The 18,075-nt window shown below is 39.3% G+C and overlaps 1 protein-coding gene across 4 annotated transcripts in view; it reads right to left on the bottom strand.

Annotated features, from left to right (window-relative positions):
- Positions 1-18,075, bottom strand: part of fynb (FYN proto-oncogene, Src family tyrosine kinase b) — a 145,768-nt gene that overhangs the window by 35,792 nt on the left and 91,901 nt on the right. For 3 of the 4 annotated variants that reach the window (XM_030127958.1, XM_030127955.1, XM_030127956.1), the window contains 2 exons: positions 12,033-12,289; positions 3,561-3,657 (listed from right to left, as the gene is read on the bottom strand). In XM_030127958.1, the coding sequence (XP_029983818.1) occupies positions 3,561-3,657; positions 12,033-12,279 (344 nt within the window). In that variant the 5' untranslated portion in view covers positions 12,280-12,289. Of the gene's footprint in view, positions 1-3,560; positions 3,658-12,032; positions 12,290-17,450; positions 17,462-18,075 lie in introns of those variants that run through there. The other variant, XM_030127957.1, reaches the window with a different exon arrangement.

Consider the following 18,075-nt stretch of genomic DNA (forward strand, 5'->3'; position numbering starts at 1 on the left):
CAACATCTCTGTGGCACTCAGTACCACCCAGTGCTTGTTTCTATCATATCACTACACTAACACACCAGAAGGGGATGTCTTTTAGCATCCTACACACACACACACACACACGCGCACACACACGCACACACACGCGCACACACACACAAAGACTGAGTGATGGGAAGGGGGGGGTGGTGGTGTTGTTGGTCCTTCATTTATGCTGAATAAAGAAAGCCATGATGGGGGAATCGCCCTGGGGATGACATCCAAGGCAAAAAAAAGGGCCCACTTTTCTTTGTTCATGACAGATCCCTTAGGAGTAAGGGAGGGTTGGAGGAGGAGGAAGGAGCAGGAAAGGGGTCATACTTTTTATATCTGCCTTCTGAGGGAAGGAAAAGTATGCAGCAACAACCAGGATGTGTTTGTGCGGTGTCGTTATGAGTGCTCGCGTAGAAACGTAAACAGACAGGGTGGGGTTGGGTCTGTCCCGCTACCTCTTTTGTCTCCAGAACACCCCCCGCCCCCCCTTGCCACAAACAGACAAAAAAATAACAGTAAACAAATATCATCCCTCCTGTCTCCAAGCGAATTCTAATCCCCATGTTGACTGCTGTAAGAGAATAATAAAACACAGGACTGTGTTGACTGAGACAAGTCGTACAGTCACCGACTACTCCACAGTGTGTTTATTCATAGCCTGCAGATGAATCAGAACAATGCTAATTTAATTTACTAACAGTGCAGACTTGTAGCATTCAGTGGTAAACACAGTTGGTATTTCCTGATTATGTCTTGAAGAAGCTTCACAATAACGTGCTCGCAGTGCTGTTATAAAAAGACAGAGCTGAATGCGGGGCCTTATAAACACTCAGGGAATAACTACATGTGTGTTTCCTTGAGGATGCCGTCGTGAAACAAACAGCAGTGCCGTCTGTCAGCTGAGATGCTCTGCCTCATGCGGGACCCGCCTCCTGCCCGGGCATCTGTCAGTCACTTCTTGCCAGCTCTGACAGCCTGCAGCAGAGGGCCAAGAGGTGCTCTTCACACTTCTGTCCAGCAGGGGTCAGTGTGACCAGATGGAAAGAAAGCACCATTTGAAGGCTCAGGGGAAGAAGTGGCGGTAGTAGGCGTGGGGTGGAGGAGTGGATGGAGGGAGGTGGGGAGGAGTGGTGAAGATGCAGCTCTATCTGTCTGGCTCCTGCTGAGGAGGAGGAGGAGGCTATAATGTCAGAGTCTTCCTGCTCTGGCTGAGGCCCAGTGGGGGGCCGAGGTGTGTGGTGGAATGTGTGCGATGGTGGATGGGACAGGATGCTAACAGGGTGTGGTGAGGAGGAAGACTGACCTTCAGGGCCAAAGGCTGAGGCGATAACACAGCCATGTACAGTAGGAGGAGGAGCGCTGCATAGCACACATGCATTAATGGTTTGCATGACAGTGTGTGGTGTATAATTGTGATATTGTACATATATGTGTAAAAGATAAATTTTTGGCCTGTTTAGAAAACAGCCTCATTGAAGCCACATATACAAACATTAGTGTCATGACTTACATCAATGAATTAACATTTCAGGGTGCAACATACAATTAGAAATGAAAGGATTAATTAATCAACTTGAATTGACTGAAAAATATTCAGTGACAATTTTCCTGAATCAAAGCTTTTTTTTTTTTTTTAACTTTTTTTTCGCTGCAGCTAAACATTGGTTCCACTGTTGTGTTTCACATGGACGCTTATTAGTACGCACATGACACCAGGATCAACACAAACAGTAGCTCAGAAGAGATGAGGACAAAAAAGTAGAAAATGTCTACATGTTGACTTCTCTACATTGGAACCATCACTTACTCCTTTAAACTTTGAAGCTTTCACACAAACATTAAACATATTTGTCTATATTTTTTCAGTTGGATGTTAGTTCCATGTTCAGTTGTCAATAAGTTGGATCCAAATGTGTTGAAGGCTACAGTGTACATATTGTTTGTAGATGTCATTGGACTTGTTTGTTGTTTATATCTAGATTTTCACTTTTATACTGTGGTTATTGTTGTTATTTCTATATAGATTTTTTTTTAATATATATCCTTTTACTTTGATACATTTTGTGGTTATTGTTGTAGCTGGTTCTGGAATAAAGGACAAGTTGTTTGTCATTGTCAGACATGTTTGTTTCATATTCTTACTATTTTTTTGCCTGTTCAAATAATCATTTTAATCAAATCGAACTGAAGAAAGTAATAAATAGATTCATCCGTTACAAAAATAATTGAAAGCTGCAGTTCTAATAATAATGTCTCATGCCAGGTTGTCATCAGTGTACATAATGTGCTGTGATGTATTGCGCAGTATAATAATAACTCATCCAGGTAATCAGTCTAAGTAGACCTGTAAGAGGCAGCTGAATTCTAGTCAAATGTACCTCCCTGCTTCCTCAGATGTCACTGCACCACTGCAGAAACCCAAACAAACACATACGCAGCCGAGCATCGTAAGCAGCGGGGCCGACACAGACGGGACTGAGTACAAAAATGAAAAGCAGCCCATGAGCTGAGGTCAGGACGGTTGGAGAGTGAATAGATGAGCATGCCTCTCCTCCTCCCATCCAGAGGAACTGTGGGCGTTGCAGGGCAGCTGGACTTCCTGTCCAAGTCTTGAAGGAACACCACACTCATCAGTGCTGGCTGCACTGCCTGCTCCACCCTGTGTAAACCTTAAATAAACTGGCTTTACTGCTGATTGTCATATTACATGTTTCAACTACCACTTTGACCTCATTCTGAAGCTTTTACAGCCTTTAATGTTGTGTGGACTAAATACAGCTGCTGCCAACACAGGACGTCCTTATGATTTTAGAGTGGATTTTAGTCGGTTTTCCCTTTTTTTTCGTTTGTTCTGGATCGAGTTAGTTGGAACAGCAGAACATGATTTCCACAATTCTTTTTTACAATTCAAAACTGTTGGCTTAAACCGAAGTGAAGTATTTTGGGATGTTCCGGTTTAGGAAAGCAAAACATCTCTTTTTCATGAACACTGCACTGCAAAAAAGACTTTCAAGAGTAAAAAGCCTTGTTTCTGGAAAAAAAAAAAAAATATGCGCCCACACAACTCTATAAGAAGGATTACCCCTCAGTCCATCCCCATTATTTGAAGTTTGAAGTCAAGTGCCTCTGATACGTAGATTCTGAAAATTGAGAAACTGAAGTGTTTTCTGAAAGAAATAATCTTGCATTATTTTCATCAGAGAAGTAATCTAATTTTTCATCTAAATTATTTTTGTAACATAAAAATATTAATCCTTTGCACAACTTCTCAATGTAACAATATTAAGTCAGTCTTAAATAACTAGCTGTTTTCGTGAAATAATCAGAAATTAAAGCTTAAATGCGGGCACCCTTTCAGGTTTTCTAGCCACACAGAAAACTACTGTTTAATACACGACAATTTGGTTATGTGTAAAAACATTTGACTTCTTTGTAGTAGAACTGTTTTTGGAATGTGAAACGATTCTCTGCTGTAAACACCACCCTCATTCAAACACATTTCTTTCCAGACAGTGTGATAAGAAGCAGCAGCGACTTACGTGCTGTTGATGATCTGGAATCTCTCTCCTTTCCTGAAGCTGAGGTCGTCTTCTGTCCGAGCCTCATAGTCATAAAGTGCCACAAAGAGGGTGACTCCTGCAGGGGGGAGGGGGGCACAGCATCAGCACTCAGCAGATTAACAGCAGAAAATCAAACTTAGGACCGCAGTGATTAGAGCTGGGCAATATATGGTTTGAGCATCGTCATCGCAATGTACGTGTACGAAATAGTCACATCGCAGGTCCTGCAATGTAGGAGGCAAATGAACTCAACATGTTCTCATCTAAGTTCAACCTGGGTACCTGACACATACTGCACACAGCAATCCACCAATCACAATCGTTCTTAATCAGTTCGCCAACGCAGACCATGTCCCTGCACATTTAGTGAGTCGCTGGTAACAACATTGAAAAATGAGCAACGAACAAGAGAAAATCAGAGAAAACGAAGACTTGGTGCCAAAAGAAAAGCAACATCAGTTATTTGAATTATTTCAGCTACAAGAAGGATGAAACTGACACACCTGCTCTGTGTCGACAGTGTCTTCCACCTGTCGCCACAACGAGAGGAAACAACTAATTTGTTTGACCATTTACGTCCACACCACACAGCTATTACATATTCCTGAGTATTTTTTCATATCGCAATATATATTACAGGGTTAAAAAAATTTTGCTATGTCAGTTTTTTCCAATATTGTGCAGCCCTAATAGTGATGTTTAAATGCAAGGCAACGAATGAGACACTGCAGATATCAAAGATGTGTTATTATTATCATAAAGTTAAAGTTACAGATGGATTTTGATGAAATTCTTGGGAAATGTTGATACAAGCACAAGGAACAAATGATACAATTTTGTTGGTGATCTGGGGGGGCAACTGATCTGCCTTGGCGGAGGTCTGCGCTCTCTGAGTCCTTTTCTAGTTGGTCATGTTATTTCATGAAAGACTGAGCTGTTGGGGCTTATTTCTACTGATGCTAGCAGCTGATCACTCCTAATCAATTCTCAATGTACCATGCAGTGAATCTGACCACCAGGGGTGCTGTAGAGCCATATTTAAAATAAATACAGTATACATAAAAGAAACAGACAGCCAACATGGCATCGCCCTGTTATTTGTGGCTTTGTGTTTTAGCTTTGTTTAACTGGAAGTCATCACATTACCACATCACCAGTTTCTGTCTAAGCGTTGTTCACTACTGTTTGGTTCACTGGTAACACATTTAGTTTTCTAACTGTTGCAATTGCTGCTATATAAATAAAGATTATTATTGTCACATTCTTAGGGCAGTTGAGTAGGAGCTAAAGAATAGTGAGGGCTGATAGGTGAAACTTGCATAACTAACAAAACTGCAAACTTACTGGAAATAACGCTAACACTGGTGAAACTATATTAAACGCTACCAAACAGTTTCTGCTTCTTGTTAAACACAGTGCAGAATGTTTGTTAAGCAAAGCAAATTATGGGTAATTCAAAAGAGCTGTAGCTGTCCTTAGCAGCAGGTGAGTTGATAAAATATATAATTGAATACCAAATGAATGCTAACATAAGCTAATAAAAGCCATGTAGAAAAAGGTGAAGCCTTTACTTGGAAAAATTTGAATTAAACTCACACTTCAGATGAATTAAGAATGAAAGACGAAAGATTAATTTGCAATCAACTATACATGTTTGTCTTATATTTTAGTCAAAACAGTTGCATTTTGTGGTATGTGTCAAATAGCTTAGTGGATGGCACTTCTCTCTCCCCATGGATCCAAATCTTTAACACCAAATCAGCTGTTACCTTGACATATTTCATCTCATATGTCTGTTGTGAAGTTGGGACATTTAAACATGGGAGGTGACTCGCTTTAGGGATCAGCCACAAGTGGACATTTGAGGAACTACAGGTTTTGACCTTTGTGTATTCCTGCTTGGTTTTCTCACATTAGTTTTTATTAACATGGTGATACAAGCTGTGTAACATTCAGCCTCTGACTGATATGAGAAAAAAAAGGGCCAATGTCCCTGCATGTCACCAGCATGTTCTATCAAGGATCAATAACAAGTTGAATTTGTGAGGTTGTCAGGTTCTGTCTCTATGTTAGAGTCCTGTGGTCTGGATACAGGAGATCGATCTCCCATTAGAAGTGGGTGGTACTTTTACTGGAGGAGAACTAAACAAAATAACTGAAAGTCTATATATGACTTCCATCAGTGCTCAACAGTAACTATATTGATATCTGTAACCATTTACATGGTACAAACCAGGGGTCACCAGCTCTGGTCCTCCAGATCTACTATCCTGCATGTTTTAGATGTTTCCCTCTTTCAGTCCACCTGACGGTCGTTATCAGGCTTCTGCAGAGTTTGATGATCGGCTTATCATTTGAATCAGGTGTGTTAGAAGAGGGATACATCTAAAACATGCAGGATAGTGGTTCTAGAGGACCAGGGTGGGTGACCCCTGTTATAAACCATCAAAATATGGATAATTATTAGAAAAGACAAATTTTCAATATTTCAAAAAAATTCGTCAAAAATCTCAAAATTTAAAATTCTCAAAAATGTGAACAAACTTTGTAGACATTGTCCCAAGGAATCTACATGTAAAATTTGAAATGAATCTGACAAGTAGTTTAATCCGAGACGTTTCAAGAAATTGCTAATGAAGATGACATCGAAGACAATGCTGGACACGGTACCTTCACAGTAACTCATGGCCGTTCAGCCTGTGAGATAAAAAGCTCCGTCACAGGCAGTAAAGGAGAAGACACAGCACCATTTTGATTTAACTTTCTACTGTATACTGTATCTTGGAAACATTTGCTCTGTAATTTTGCCAAAGTACTTCAGCAGACTAGAATGGTAGTGGGATACAGCTGGGATGGATGCTAGGACTCCTTGTATTTTGAGTGTAGTGGTTAGTTTCAGCTAAACTGAACCCTGTTGTGTCACTATTATGAACTGCAGTTACCTGTTGACTCTATCTAAGTCAGCTCCATCTTCCTCCATTAATTGAGCAACTTTTATAGATTATTAACAACACTACTCTGTCCCTACAGGAGCTCTTATTTTAATTCCTCCCACTATCACTTCTCTCCTAAGAATATCCTTTCACCCTTACACTTCTTCATATTACTTGCTTATGGCAAATGTGACAGAGGAATGCTCACAGTAGGATGTGTTAACAGATAACAGCAGGGTGTTAACAGTACAAATGAAGTTTGGAGGAAGAGACAAACTGGATGTGTGCTGCGTTTCTACATTGCATATCATCAAAGCACCACATGAGAAAAAAATACATCTAAATCACTAAAGCACAGTTTCAATGAGACTGTGCACTCTGGCAAGTGTTATCCATTTGACTGAGGCAAATCAGCCACTTTAACAGGACAAATTGACAGCAGATAAATCCAACCTTGCAGGGAACCTCAGGGCACTTTTTGAGATCAAACTGTCCTGTGTTAGAAGATGGGATTCAGTCTGCCACAGTTCAGGTCAACGCCAATTTAACATTATTTCACCAGCATATGCCTTCATTGGCTCAGATTACCATGATGTAGCCAACACAGAGCTCAGTACAGAAGGGGAAAAATATGCAAATACCACAGTAATGACTGTTGTTGTCTGTTGAAAAGTCAAACTCTGACATGTAAGGACATTTCAATATTACTGGTTGAACTTTGTCTGTTTTACTACTATGGCCTGTACAAGCATGAACATCATACTTAGTAAACCATGTATGACTTCAGAATGAACCACAGGAATATGTTTAATGCCAGGTCTATCATATCTGAAAGAAAATACGTAATATGAAAAAACTGTTGCGTCGGGCAAGGTCTCCTCATATGTGGCATTCAAGGACAGTTGTGTTAGTATGAAGGGCACATGGATGAGAACCACTGAAAATATGGTACAATACTGTATTGTCCCCCCAAGGAAAACATTTTGTGATGAAGATATATTCACACACATATTTATAAACACGTGAAAGAGTAGACAAGTGCAACCTGACAAATTTACCAAAAAACTGTATAAATCATGTCAAATCAATTTAGAAAATATAAAGGATCCATCCATCCATCCTTCCATGAATACATATGTTCTATAACTAGAAAACAATTTTTAATATACAACTGTATATTTTGTTTGCCACGAGGTATCTCTCAATCAAAACAACTGCTACACACCACACATGCACCACATCTATTATAACCTTTCACAACAAAAGCCCTGAACAGATCCACTACATGCCTGAAGTTAGTTACATAGTACATTTCAGACAGCTTACAGTTTTATTCACATCATGGTGTGTGATTTATAGTCACATGATCTCTTTTCATTCTAGTGAAACATCACACTATTGACAGATTGATCACCTGTCATTGGGAATGGACCATTAAAGGGAATAAACGGTGAATTTCTCTGAAAGTGAAAGTCACTGGAAACATTTCATATACTATCAGTACAGTGGTCATCAAAAACTAGAACAGGGGTGTCAAACATATGAGCCAGGGACCAAAATCAGCCTCCCAAAGGTTCCAACCTGTCCTGTGGGATGAATTTGCAAAATGCCGAAAGTACTTCTGATGTTTACGGTCAAGGGTGTTAAACTCTTTTTAGCCCAATTTGATCTGATGTGGGTCAAACCAGTAAAATAATAGCAGAAGAACCTGTAACACACGTATAAATGATAAGATGAGGCATAATATTGTTAAAATTGCACTTACTTCTGTTCGGAAATTTCTGGTTGTTCAGGTTATCCACATTTTTTTGTGAAACAATATTTTGTACATGTAAGTACTTTCAGATTTTAATTTTAATTTGTTGCATTAAAATACAAAAAATTAGAATGGTTTATTCATTTGTTCATTATTCATTGGCTATATTTATATTAAAATTAATTTGACACGCCTGATCTAAAACATTTGCTGAATTGTAGTGTTACATATGTTAGCTGTAAGTGATTTACAGGTGTCATTTAGACCACCTTAGGTTTTTTTGTTGACGTGGATACTGAGATCAGATAAAGGCAGCTGTTGGAGTGTTGTTTTGGACACAGCTGTTAACATGTCTTGAGTGACTCTGAGTGTCTGGAGTCAAATGGAAGTTGAATTGTCCTTTCTTCAAACCCTACTTACTCTCTCTTGATTGCATTACTTCAACTCATTTCACTTGGCAGACTCTCAGCGGGTTTTCTGTGAAATAGCCTTGATTTGGAGAGGCTGTGTGGGGCTCTTCACTGTTAGGAAGTCTTTGTTACTATTCATGCCATAACAAACCAAGAAACTGGAGGGCAGAGAGAGTCCGACTCAAACGCTTTGGCTTTTTAACCTTCACAGCGGTAACAATCCTCTGAACGCATCACAGCTGTGGTTGCGATACATAAATTGCTCCATTAGGTCAGAGGAGGTAGGCACTAGGTACAAACTAGCTGATTGACTGTCTGCTGGGGTTCTGCTGGAATTATAGTTATGTAAGGCCGTAGGACTAGCTGTGAATTTCCATTTGGGGGAACGGCATCAGCCAGAAGCCAACTAATAATCAATAAGTGTTTTGATGTCAAACCTGGTTTCCTCTGCGGTGCAATGCAGTGAGGCGACTGTTGCTGTCAAACTACGTTCCAAGCTGTGTAATAACAAAGGTTAAGAGGCGAGGGTGGCTTATGTCCAAATTTCCCCACCAGGAGAAAATTAAAAAGATAAACCCCGCTCTGCTCCTCTGCCACTGTGTGGATTTGGATTATAGAACGCGGAAAATAATCCACACTTTGAGGGAGCGGACTCTTGCTAAGTTGAGTGGAAATGCTGAGTTCCTCTGCAGCTCGGCCCTGGGCTCAGTCAAACATAAAGGATATCCTGAGTAGGAATATTCCCTACCTAAACAATGAGTCCTGGAGCACAAAGACCAGCGCTAATGCCAGCCGGACGTTCCTGACAGGGCCAGGCTGGGGTCGAGGTGGAGCTGTAGCACTAGGGAAGGGTGGGGGCGCAAGGCGAGGATTTTCAGGATTTTAGGATGCTGCTAAGAAGTCTTTAGCTGCACAAAGAGTCCCTCAGAGTTTGTGTGTTTTGCATACGGAGGTGTATGTGTGTGGGAGGCCGGCAGCGAGTGTGCTCACACAACTATCACACTGGAACTGTGTGGGATGAAGTGAAAAGAAATGACCTTCACACTCCAGTCTGTGTTGCACTTACTTTCCCCTCTCCTTTCAAACAATAGGCTCATTTGATGAAAAAGCGTCGTACCTATAAAACATGCATTTCTCCTCTGTGTTATGTTCCCTTTGAAAAATACCACCTGCCTCTGTTAGCTTTCACACTCTCTCCCCTGGCACTTGTAGCAACTGGGCCATTCAGCGGTGTCGGGAAGATCCAGAATAACCACCGACGATTAGACCATTAATACGATTCAGTGGTGCAGGTGGGGGCTACGGTCAGACACAACCGATGCAATGGGCCATGAACGGGATATTTCAACTATTATTATTTTTTTAAATTCAGGTTTAGGAGCGATCTTCAAATATGTACACAACACATTCAGAATAGGTGTCTCATTAAGGGCATTGAGAGGGGGTACACAAACTAACCAATCAGCAGTGGGGGGAGATGCTTGGCAAGAGGCAAAGCACTAGGGGTGTTTGAAAATATTGGTTCTGCAATATATGACGATATTTCATTTCACAATACTGTATCAATACTTAAAAGTACTGTATCGATCTTTTCAGGTATTTATTCAAATGCAGACACGGCAGAGGTTCATCTTTGCTTTCTGTTTATCTTTTTTGTTTATATTTTATTTATTATTATTTAACGCTGCTTTATTAAATAATGGTCATTTGAAGCATCCTAAAAGCACTTTCTACTGTCTGAGAGGCAGATCTTAGTTCCTTTGTTGGGACAAAAATAATATTATGATGTTAGTTTTGAACTAATAGAATATAAAATTTGAGCAGAAAACATAATTTACGTTTTAACACAGGAAAATTTTGTGATATACAATTAGATCCTGTTGTGATCAAATAAAATGTGTTTAGTATTAGTGCATATTTCGAGTGTAATTAAATTCTTCAAGGAAATAATAATTTAAAAAACAGAAACAAACAAAAAAAAATGGCCTTTTTAACAGTATCATGATATATTGTGATATATCATATTGTGATCTGTATTGTATCGCTAGATTCTTGCCAATCCACCCCTAAAAAGCACACATCTTATCAAAAGTCAGCAAGTTTCTGGATATGTGCAAAAACTGTAATGGCAACCTTTAACAAAGCTGGTGAAAAGAATGACAGAGGAATGTGGAGGAAATATAAATGCTGTAAATCAAACATTACATGTTACTAAAGACCTATGCAATTATTACAAACTACCAGCAACTTCCTCTAGGGGTACACGTTCCATGAAAAGGGTGAAAGACAAAAGATTAAAATGAACTTTAAAGTCTTCAGCTTCAGCAGCATTCGACCGATGATTCTGTCTGTAAGTCCCTTTGGCAGGTTGTACTTGTGAACCTCTGTTAATTGACAATAATTGCAAGGATCAATCTTTCCTGTGAATTTGCTGTCACTTGTTACTTCATAAAATAAAAATTCAACCGCAAATGACCAACATATTTCAGCCAGCACTGATGTCATTTGGTGGGATCTGCAGCATTTTTATTTTATTTCCATGCATTTACTCAGCCCATGTCCTGGTTGAAATCTTTGGGGAATGTGCTGGTTATGATAAATTAAAGTTTTAAACATGTCTTAGGTGGAATTTTAGGAGGCTCATTTTGCAATATAACATGGATATTCACTAAAAGAACAAACTTATATCACTCAGAGGAGCCACATCTGTCTGTCGTTCAACTAGGGAAGCAAATTACCAATTAATTCATTAATTATTAGTTGGTTGACCTTATCGATCGACTAATGATTAATTGACAAGCGGTGATTTTCCTGAGAACCTCAATTTCTCTTTCAGTACGGTCTATAACAATAAAAGCTAGATATTGTTTATATACTTTATGAAAAAAGCATGTAATATTCCTTAATGACTGATTTATTGTACCATTGGATACAGTACAGGTAATGACACTTATGGAGTACAACTAAAGAAATTCTGCAGATAAAGTCAATAAAAAAATGGATCTGAAGAGGGGCAGTTTAGAAGAAATGAGCATTTCTTTCTTTGCGTCACTAGCTGACACAATGGAGCAAGGTTTCAGAGGAGATGCCGCAATTAACCGACAATTAAAAATCCAAACGAGCAAATTCTTATCGACAATGAATTGATAGTCGATTAATTGTTTACATCCCTACTTTCAACATATGTAGCTGTGCGCTGTGAGCCTTGAAATCAGGAATGGGGAATAATTCCATTAAAAAACATATTTTGCTTAGTCTGGCATGAAAGCTAGATGTGGTGAATTCATTCCAAATCACCACAGGTTACACTAGCACAAATAGGACTTGGAAACAGTAGTCAGGGTAGCCTCACCTGTCCCCCCTCGAGTCCTCAGGGTTCCGGTGTGAGAGGAAGTGTTAATCCCTCCGAAGACGGTCATACCCTGTCCGACAGGGGCGTGGAAGTTGTTGTAGTTGGGGATTGCAGTGACCCCGAAGTTGGGGTAGTGCTGTGGCGTGGGGTCGGCCCCATAGCGGTAGCCCGCTCCCTGGGAGATGCTGGTGTCTCTGTCGTCTGTGAGTTTGGTTGCCTCCTTATCCTTGCATTGCACACAGCCCATTATCTATAATCTGTGTCAACAAAAGAGAGAGAAACCGACATTAGACAAAAACAATAAAAAACAGAGGACTGCACCAGATTAACCCCCTAAAACCTAAACAGCTGCTGGTGACCAAAACCATCTACTGATCTGAAATGTTTACACCTACTTATCCACTAATCCTATCAATACATGGAAATAATTGGTGTAAAATGTAGTTTGTCATCTTTTCATGGTCATCAGATATGACCCATTTGGACGTTCAGAGGCTCCACAGTAGGGATGTAATGATGTGAAAATTTCATATCACAGTTATTGTGACCAAAATTATCACGGTTATTATTATCGTGGTATTGTTGAAATTGTGCTCAGAATTTTCAAACATTACTTATACACACACCAAAATAATTTAACCAAGTTGTATTTTGAAAAAAAAAACACAAAAAAACAAAAAACAAATAAAATAATAAAATAAAATAAAATAATTTCTGTTGGCAGAAACATTCAAATATTAACCCTTAGTGGTCTGAGCCTATTTTGTCTGTTTTTCAGTCCTTTTGATTTTGCCTTTATATACTATATAAACAAATGTTTACTATACCCATGTTTGGGATCTTTTCTTCTATCTCATCTGTCTATTATTTTTTTTACTTTAACCTACTAAATCAACACAAAAGGACAAAAAACACAAAAAATATATAAAATCTGATTTGAAAAATGTATATAATTTATTGCATAAATAACACACAGATGCTTAACGAACCTTTTCAAAGACTTGAAAAGTGAATATTGGTTCCAAATATTAGGTATAGAAAATTGAAATTGTAATAAATTAAAACTATACTCAAATATTTGACATTAAAACATATCTTTACATAAGTGTTTTCTCTGGAAAAGTGCAGTAATCAAACACGGTTATCATGATAATTAGAATTTAAACGGTAATACTAACTGTTGGCAATTTTGCCATGGTTTATCGTTATACTGGTCATTGTTACATCCCTACTCCACAGTGAACATGGAAACACCGTCATCTTCTACAACACTGATTCACCAGTAAAACCCATGGACTTTGATCAATGACACCGGATGGATTTTTATGTTAAATTATTGCCATATTTGCTGAAAAAGTCACTTTTTCTTCTCTTTTCTCAATAGAGAGAGAGAGAGAGAGAGATCTGCTGCAAAAGTAGCACTGGGTCTTTATGGGTTAAAAACACTAAAGAGGATGTGAAAATACCCTTGGCGTAGAAGGTTATTACAATAAGAAACAACGTGGGATAACAGATGAGAAGAATAAAAACATAAACGGACTACGGGAACCTAAATGAAGGAAATTAATCCAACTTGCCCACTAAAAGCTGGACTGGTGGATCGATAAGATGAAACATGGTGTTTGGAAGAACGGGCTCAGTGCACAGCACTCTGTTGCACAGCATAATAAAAGACAACTGAACTCATCGCTCTGTTCAAGGTTTTCATTTCACACCGTTCTCTGTACAGTCAACATCCATCCGCCCATTAGCGCTGTGGACTTTTTTCAGCCTGACACACAGGTTGGTCTGGGTATGACTCATACAAACACAGCGTCTGTTTGATGGTCAGGAGGAATAACGGCTCCTATCACACTCCTGTCAGGGAGGCTGGCCTGAGGGAACCGCAGAAAACAGTGGACTGTGCTGTCAGCACGGCCCTGTTCTTATTGTTGAACAGTTGCAGGGAGGTACCGAGGACTCAACAGTGGGTTTATAGCTAAATGCCAAACATTCAGAGTCAGCCTGGGCAGAACGAATACAACTCTTCACCTACGTTCCACGGTTCTATCAGTCAACAATCATCAGTAAAACATGACATCTTTGGAAGCACTGATGCCAACTTAGCACTTTTAGTACAAGATTTAGCAACTTTTTTCTTCCTTTTTCAAAAAGCACCTACCAACAAATTTAGCTACATTTAAAATTTGTTGAGAAACTTTCAGCAACATTTGATAAGTGACTCAAACACTAAAACATACACATTTTCCCTCTAAATAACAATAATTTCTGTTAATTTTAAAAGTATCATGGAGAATGCAGTGAAGGAGGAATGTCACTGTTTTTCTTGATGCCATTACAGCTGAATAGTTGTTATTGTGTTTTATTGTTCATTGTGTATCATGTATGTGTTTTATGTTTTATGAACTTTGTATGGCTGATACCTTGGCAAGGTCTCCCTTGCAAAAGAGATTCCTAATCTCAATGGGACTTCCTGGTTAAACAAAGGTAAAATAAATAAATAAATAAAAATGATTTCCTCTGTCCCAGTCATATGAACCCACAGTCAGTCTGTAGCTTTAAAAGTCAGCGTTTCACACTTAGACACTTTGTTGGTATATTTAGTGATTTTTCAGACCCCTCTAGAGACTCTTCATCAAAAAAAGCCACTAGTAGGAAATGTTTCACCTTTTTATGGTGTTCTTGAAGACTTTTGGAGACTCTGACGTGAAGACATGTAACATTGTTTGTCTAAAACAAATCACTGAATATAAAATCAGTCCCACAGACATTGACAGTTTTTTCTACTGTCTCTTTTCGGCCCATTTCAATTGTTAATATAGACTGAAAATTAAAAACGTTCTGGTTAGAAAAGTTCATATTTTACTGTGACTTATTGTAGTCTCCTAAGTGGACCGTAAGGTTAAAAACCAAACCAAACTGAAGAAAATGAAGAGAAAACTAAACAAACAAATAAATAACCTAAGTAACTCCTCCAGAGTGTCTCTTTTGGGTCACTTTAGCCGGTCCCCAAGCCCAGATAAAGGAGGACGATTGGAATTGATAGAGTACAGTTCATTTGTAGTTCTAAACATATTTAGGGTGTTTTTATGCTCACTTTTTGTCTCTAACACAATGTTATTCCTCTCTCCTACATTATTTATCACAATTATATGCACATTTATAATAATGTAATTGGGCAATGACATCATTTTGTAACTTCTAGTGACAACAGATACTTTCACTACAGAGGAGTTGGAAACACTGTTTGAGAAGCTGGGATGATATCATAAAACAAACATAGTGGCACAGTATACAGTAAACATGACCCTGCCTGTACAGCTTAAGTTAAGTATGTAGTATTGTAGAAAAACTGTAGACTGCAACAGAAAAAAATTAGACTTGATTTCCCACGTTCACCTGCAGATCTATACCTCTGTTAACCACTCAAGTTGCAGTTCACATTCACATCTGTCCAGACTCATAATAAACACAGCTAAGCCCATTTGTTTTGATTAAGACACACCTTAACCATTGTATAATACCAATAAGTAGGGATGCACCGATACCACTTTTTTCCAGACTGAGTACAAGTACTTACATTTGAGTGCTTGCCAATACAGAGTACTGATATGAGTACTTAGTTACTTTTGAAAATGTGCTTTATTATCGTTGTCATTAGTCTGACTGTAGCAAAGTGCTACTACTGACATTTAATCCGTTGGAATGAGCGTTTCACAATCAATCCACCAGGGGACGCCGCTCTGAATTAACCTTACTGGACAAATACCATGAAGAAGAGTAAAGTTTTTTGAGAAGAAGAAGAAAGTCAGTAATAACAAACACGTGGATGACAGAGGCAACACTAATGTTGATACTGATATTGATGAGGTTAGTTGTCATAAATATGTCTGTGGTTTTCCTCTAACTCACATAGTCCCTCTTTGAACATATCCTCTACCTCCACGGTTCCTGGTGGTATTCTCCGTCTTGGAACGCATCCGCGAGCACTTGGAAAACGGATGGAATGTACGCAGAGGACGGACAGAACGCTCCGTCCGTATCAGTCTGTGCGTTTAACATTACTTGCAGTCAATGTTACTTTTATCACTGTCATTTATTTTGAAAAATTTCCACACTGCTGACATTACTCCTGTGTTGCGTACCTGCTGCACTTAACTGTGAATGTCACGCTGCCGTAAGTGGAATCGGTGCAGTTGTATCGGAGTACTTTTATGAGTACAAATACAAGTACATATGCTGAGTATCGGACCCGATACCCGATACTGGTATTGGTGCCACCCTACCGATAAGCTTATGCAATGGCAACACATTTTTGTCCATAGTTGGATTAATATTCAACCAACATTTTGTATTGATGATGGGAGAATCGGACCTCTGCATAAAGGGCAGTCTCTCAAGCATTTACCGTGACTGTTCCTTCCTTGCATTTTTTGTTGACATGATTTAATAAATTACTCAATCAAGATAGATTTTTGCCAGCATGTCTCTGTTCACTACTCTCCATTAATCTCCAAACTCTATAAATAAAAGTTTCAGCTCTATAGAACTGACCCTATTCTCTACAGAAAGCCAAAACAATGCGTGTAATTATGTGCAATAAAGTAAATTCAGCGCCAGATTACAGACTAGGAAACATCTTGAAATACTTTCTGAATAGTTTATTTATGACTAAGATACTGTGGTTTCTCTCTCAGCAAAATTAAACGCTGAGATTTGGAAAAGTGACATGAGCGACACCGCAACGGGTACAAGATAATCCTCTGACAATTCTGTGTTCTCCCAGGAGGAATTAATGCCATCTAATTGTCTGTCTGCAAAACAAGTATGAAAATAACTGCGTGCTTTATCGATGCAACGAGACGGTCTGGCCCTCAGCTCCCGTCTGTCCTCAAAATGTGTCACTTGAGAATATTTCTGCGGTGTTCTCCCTTTTCTCCATCTTCCGTCTGTCTTGTGGTTCTGTCGCGAAAAGCAGGAAATGTATTCGCTTGTGACACTGCCGGGGATGGGGACAAGAATAATGAGGGAGGAGGTTTTCCCCGTCTTAGCGGCGGAGATAAACAAGGCGAGGATCATAGGAAGGAATGGCACTCTACTACTAATTGACACAGTCTCGACAAACAATAACCACTCCAAACTGAGATGATCCTCCATCCATTGTGCCCGAGACAAGAGGCTGTAAAAGATGAAAGACAGTAATCAACTAATCACACTGACACCGTATCAGCCCTCTGGTTAATTATCACCATCAGCATTTACCGTGGATATATATGGTTCACTGAAGACCAACCCCATGAACCTCTGTGGCAGGGCCTCCCTTGAGACACGATTCTAATGAGTAGATTATTTATCCTCAAACACTTCTAAAATGTAAAATAGTTTCTGCTCATATACCCATGCCAGAATTCATTTCACCACAACAACCATGAGTAGGGAGTTTAACCCATAAAGACCCAAACATCCATCACAAACCAAAACCATCTACTTATCTAAACTGTTCAATACTTGTTGATCCATTAATCCTATCAATACATGTAAGCAATTGGTGTAAAATACAGTTCTTCATCTTTTCATGGTCATCAGATATGACCCGTTTGGACGTTCAGAGGCTCCGTAGTGAACGTGGAAACACAGTCATCTTCTTCAACATTGATTCACCACTAAAACCCATGGAGTTGGATCAATGACAGTGGATGGACATGCTTGGTTTAACTCTTTCAGTGCCATGGGCCGATTAAATCGGCTTTACGAATACAACCTTTAAAGTGCCACGGGCCGATCAGATCGGCTTTGGAGAACACGCCATATTTGTGTACAAACAAACCATCCACCCCCATTTCTTTCTCACATTTCGATGACGTTCTTTCTGTGTCCCCCTTTTGAGACCAGACGGGAATTTGAGGTCACGCGACCGAATAAATTATGCAAATTACGATCAATAATGAATCGGCTGCGTCTGGTGCGTTTTGAATCTAAGTAGCAATCGGTCGGATGTTACCGAGCGGTTTTTGACCAAGGAAGAGCTCGCGTTTCGTTTTCT

Source organism: Sphaeramia orbicularis, chromosome 24 (genome assembly GCF_902148855.1).
Source record: "Sphaeramia orbicularis chromosome 24, fSphaOr1.1, whole genome shotgun sequence".
Taxonomy (NCBI): domain Eukaryota; kingdom Metazoa; phylum Chordata; class Actinopteri; order Kurtiformes; family Apogonidae; genus Sphaeramia; species Sphaeramia orbicularis.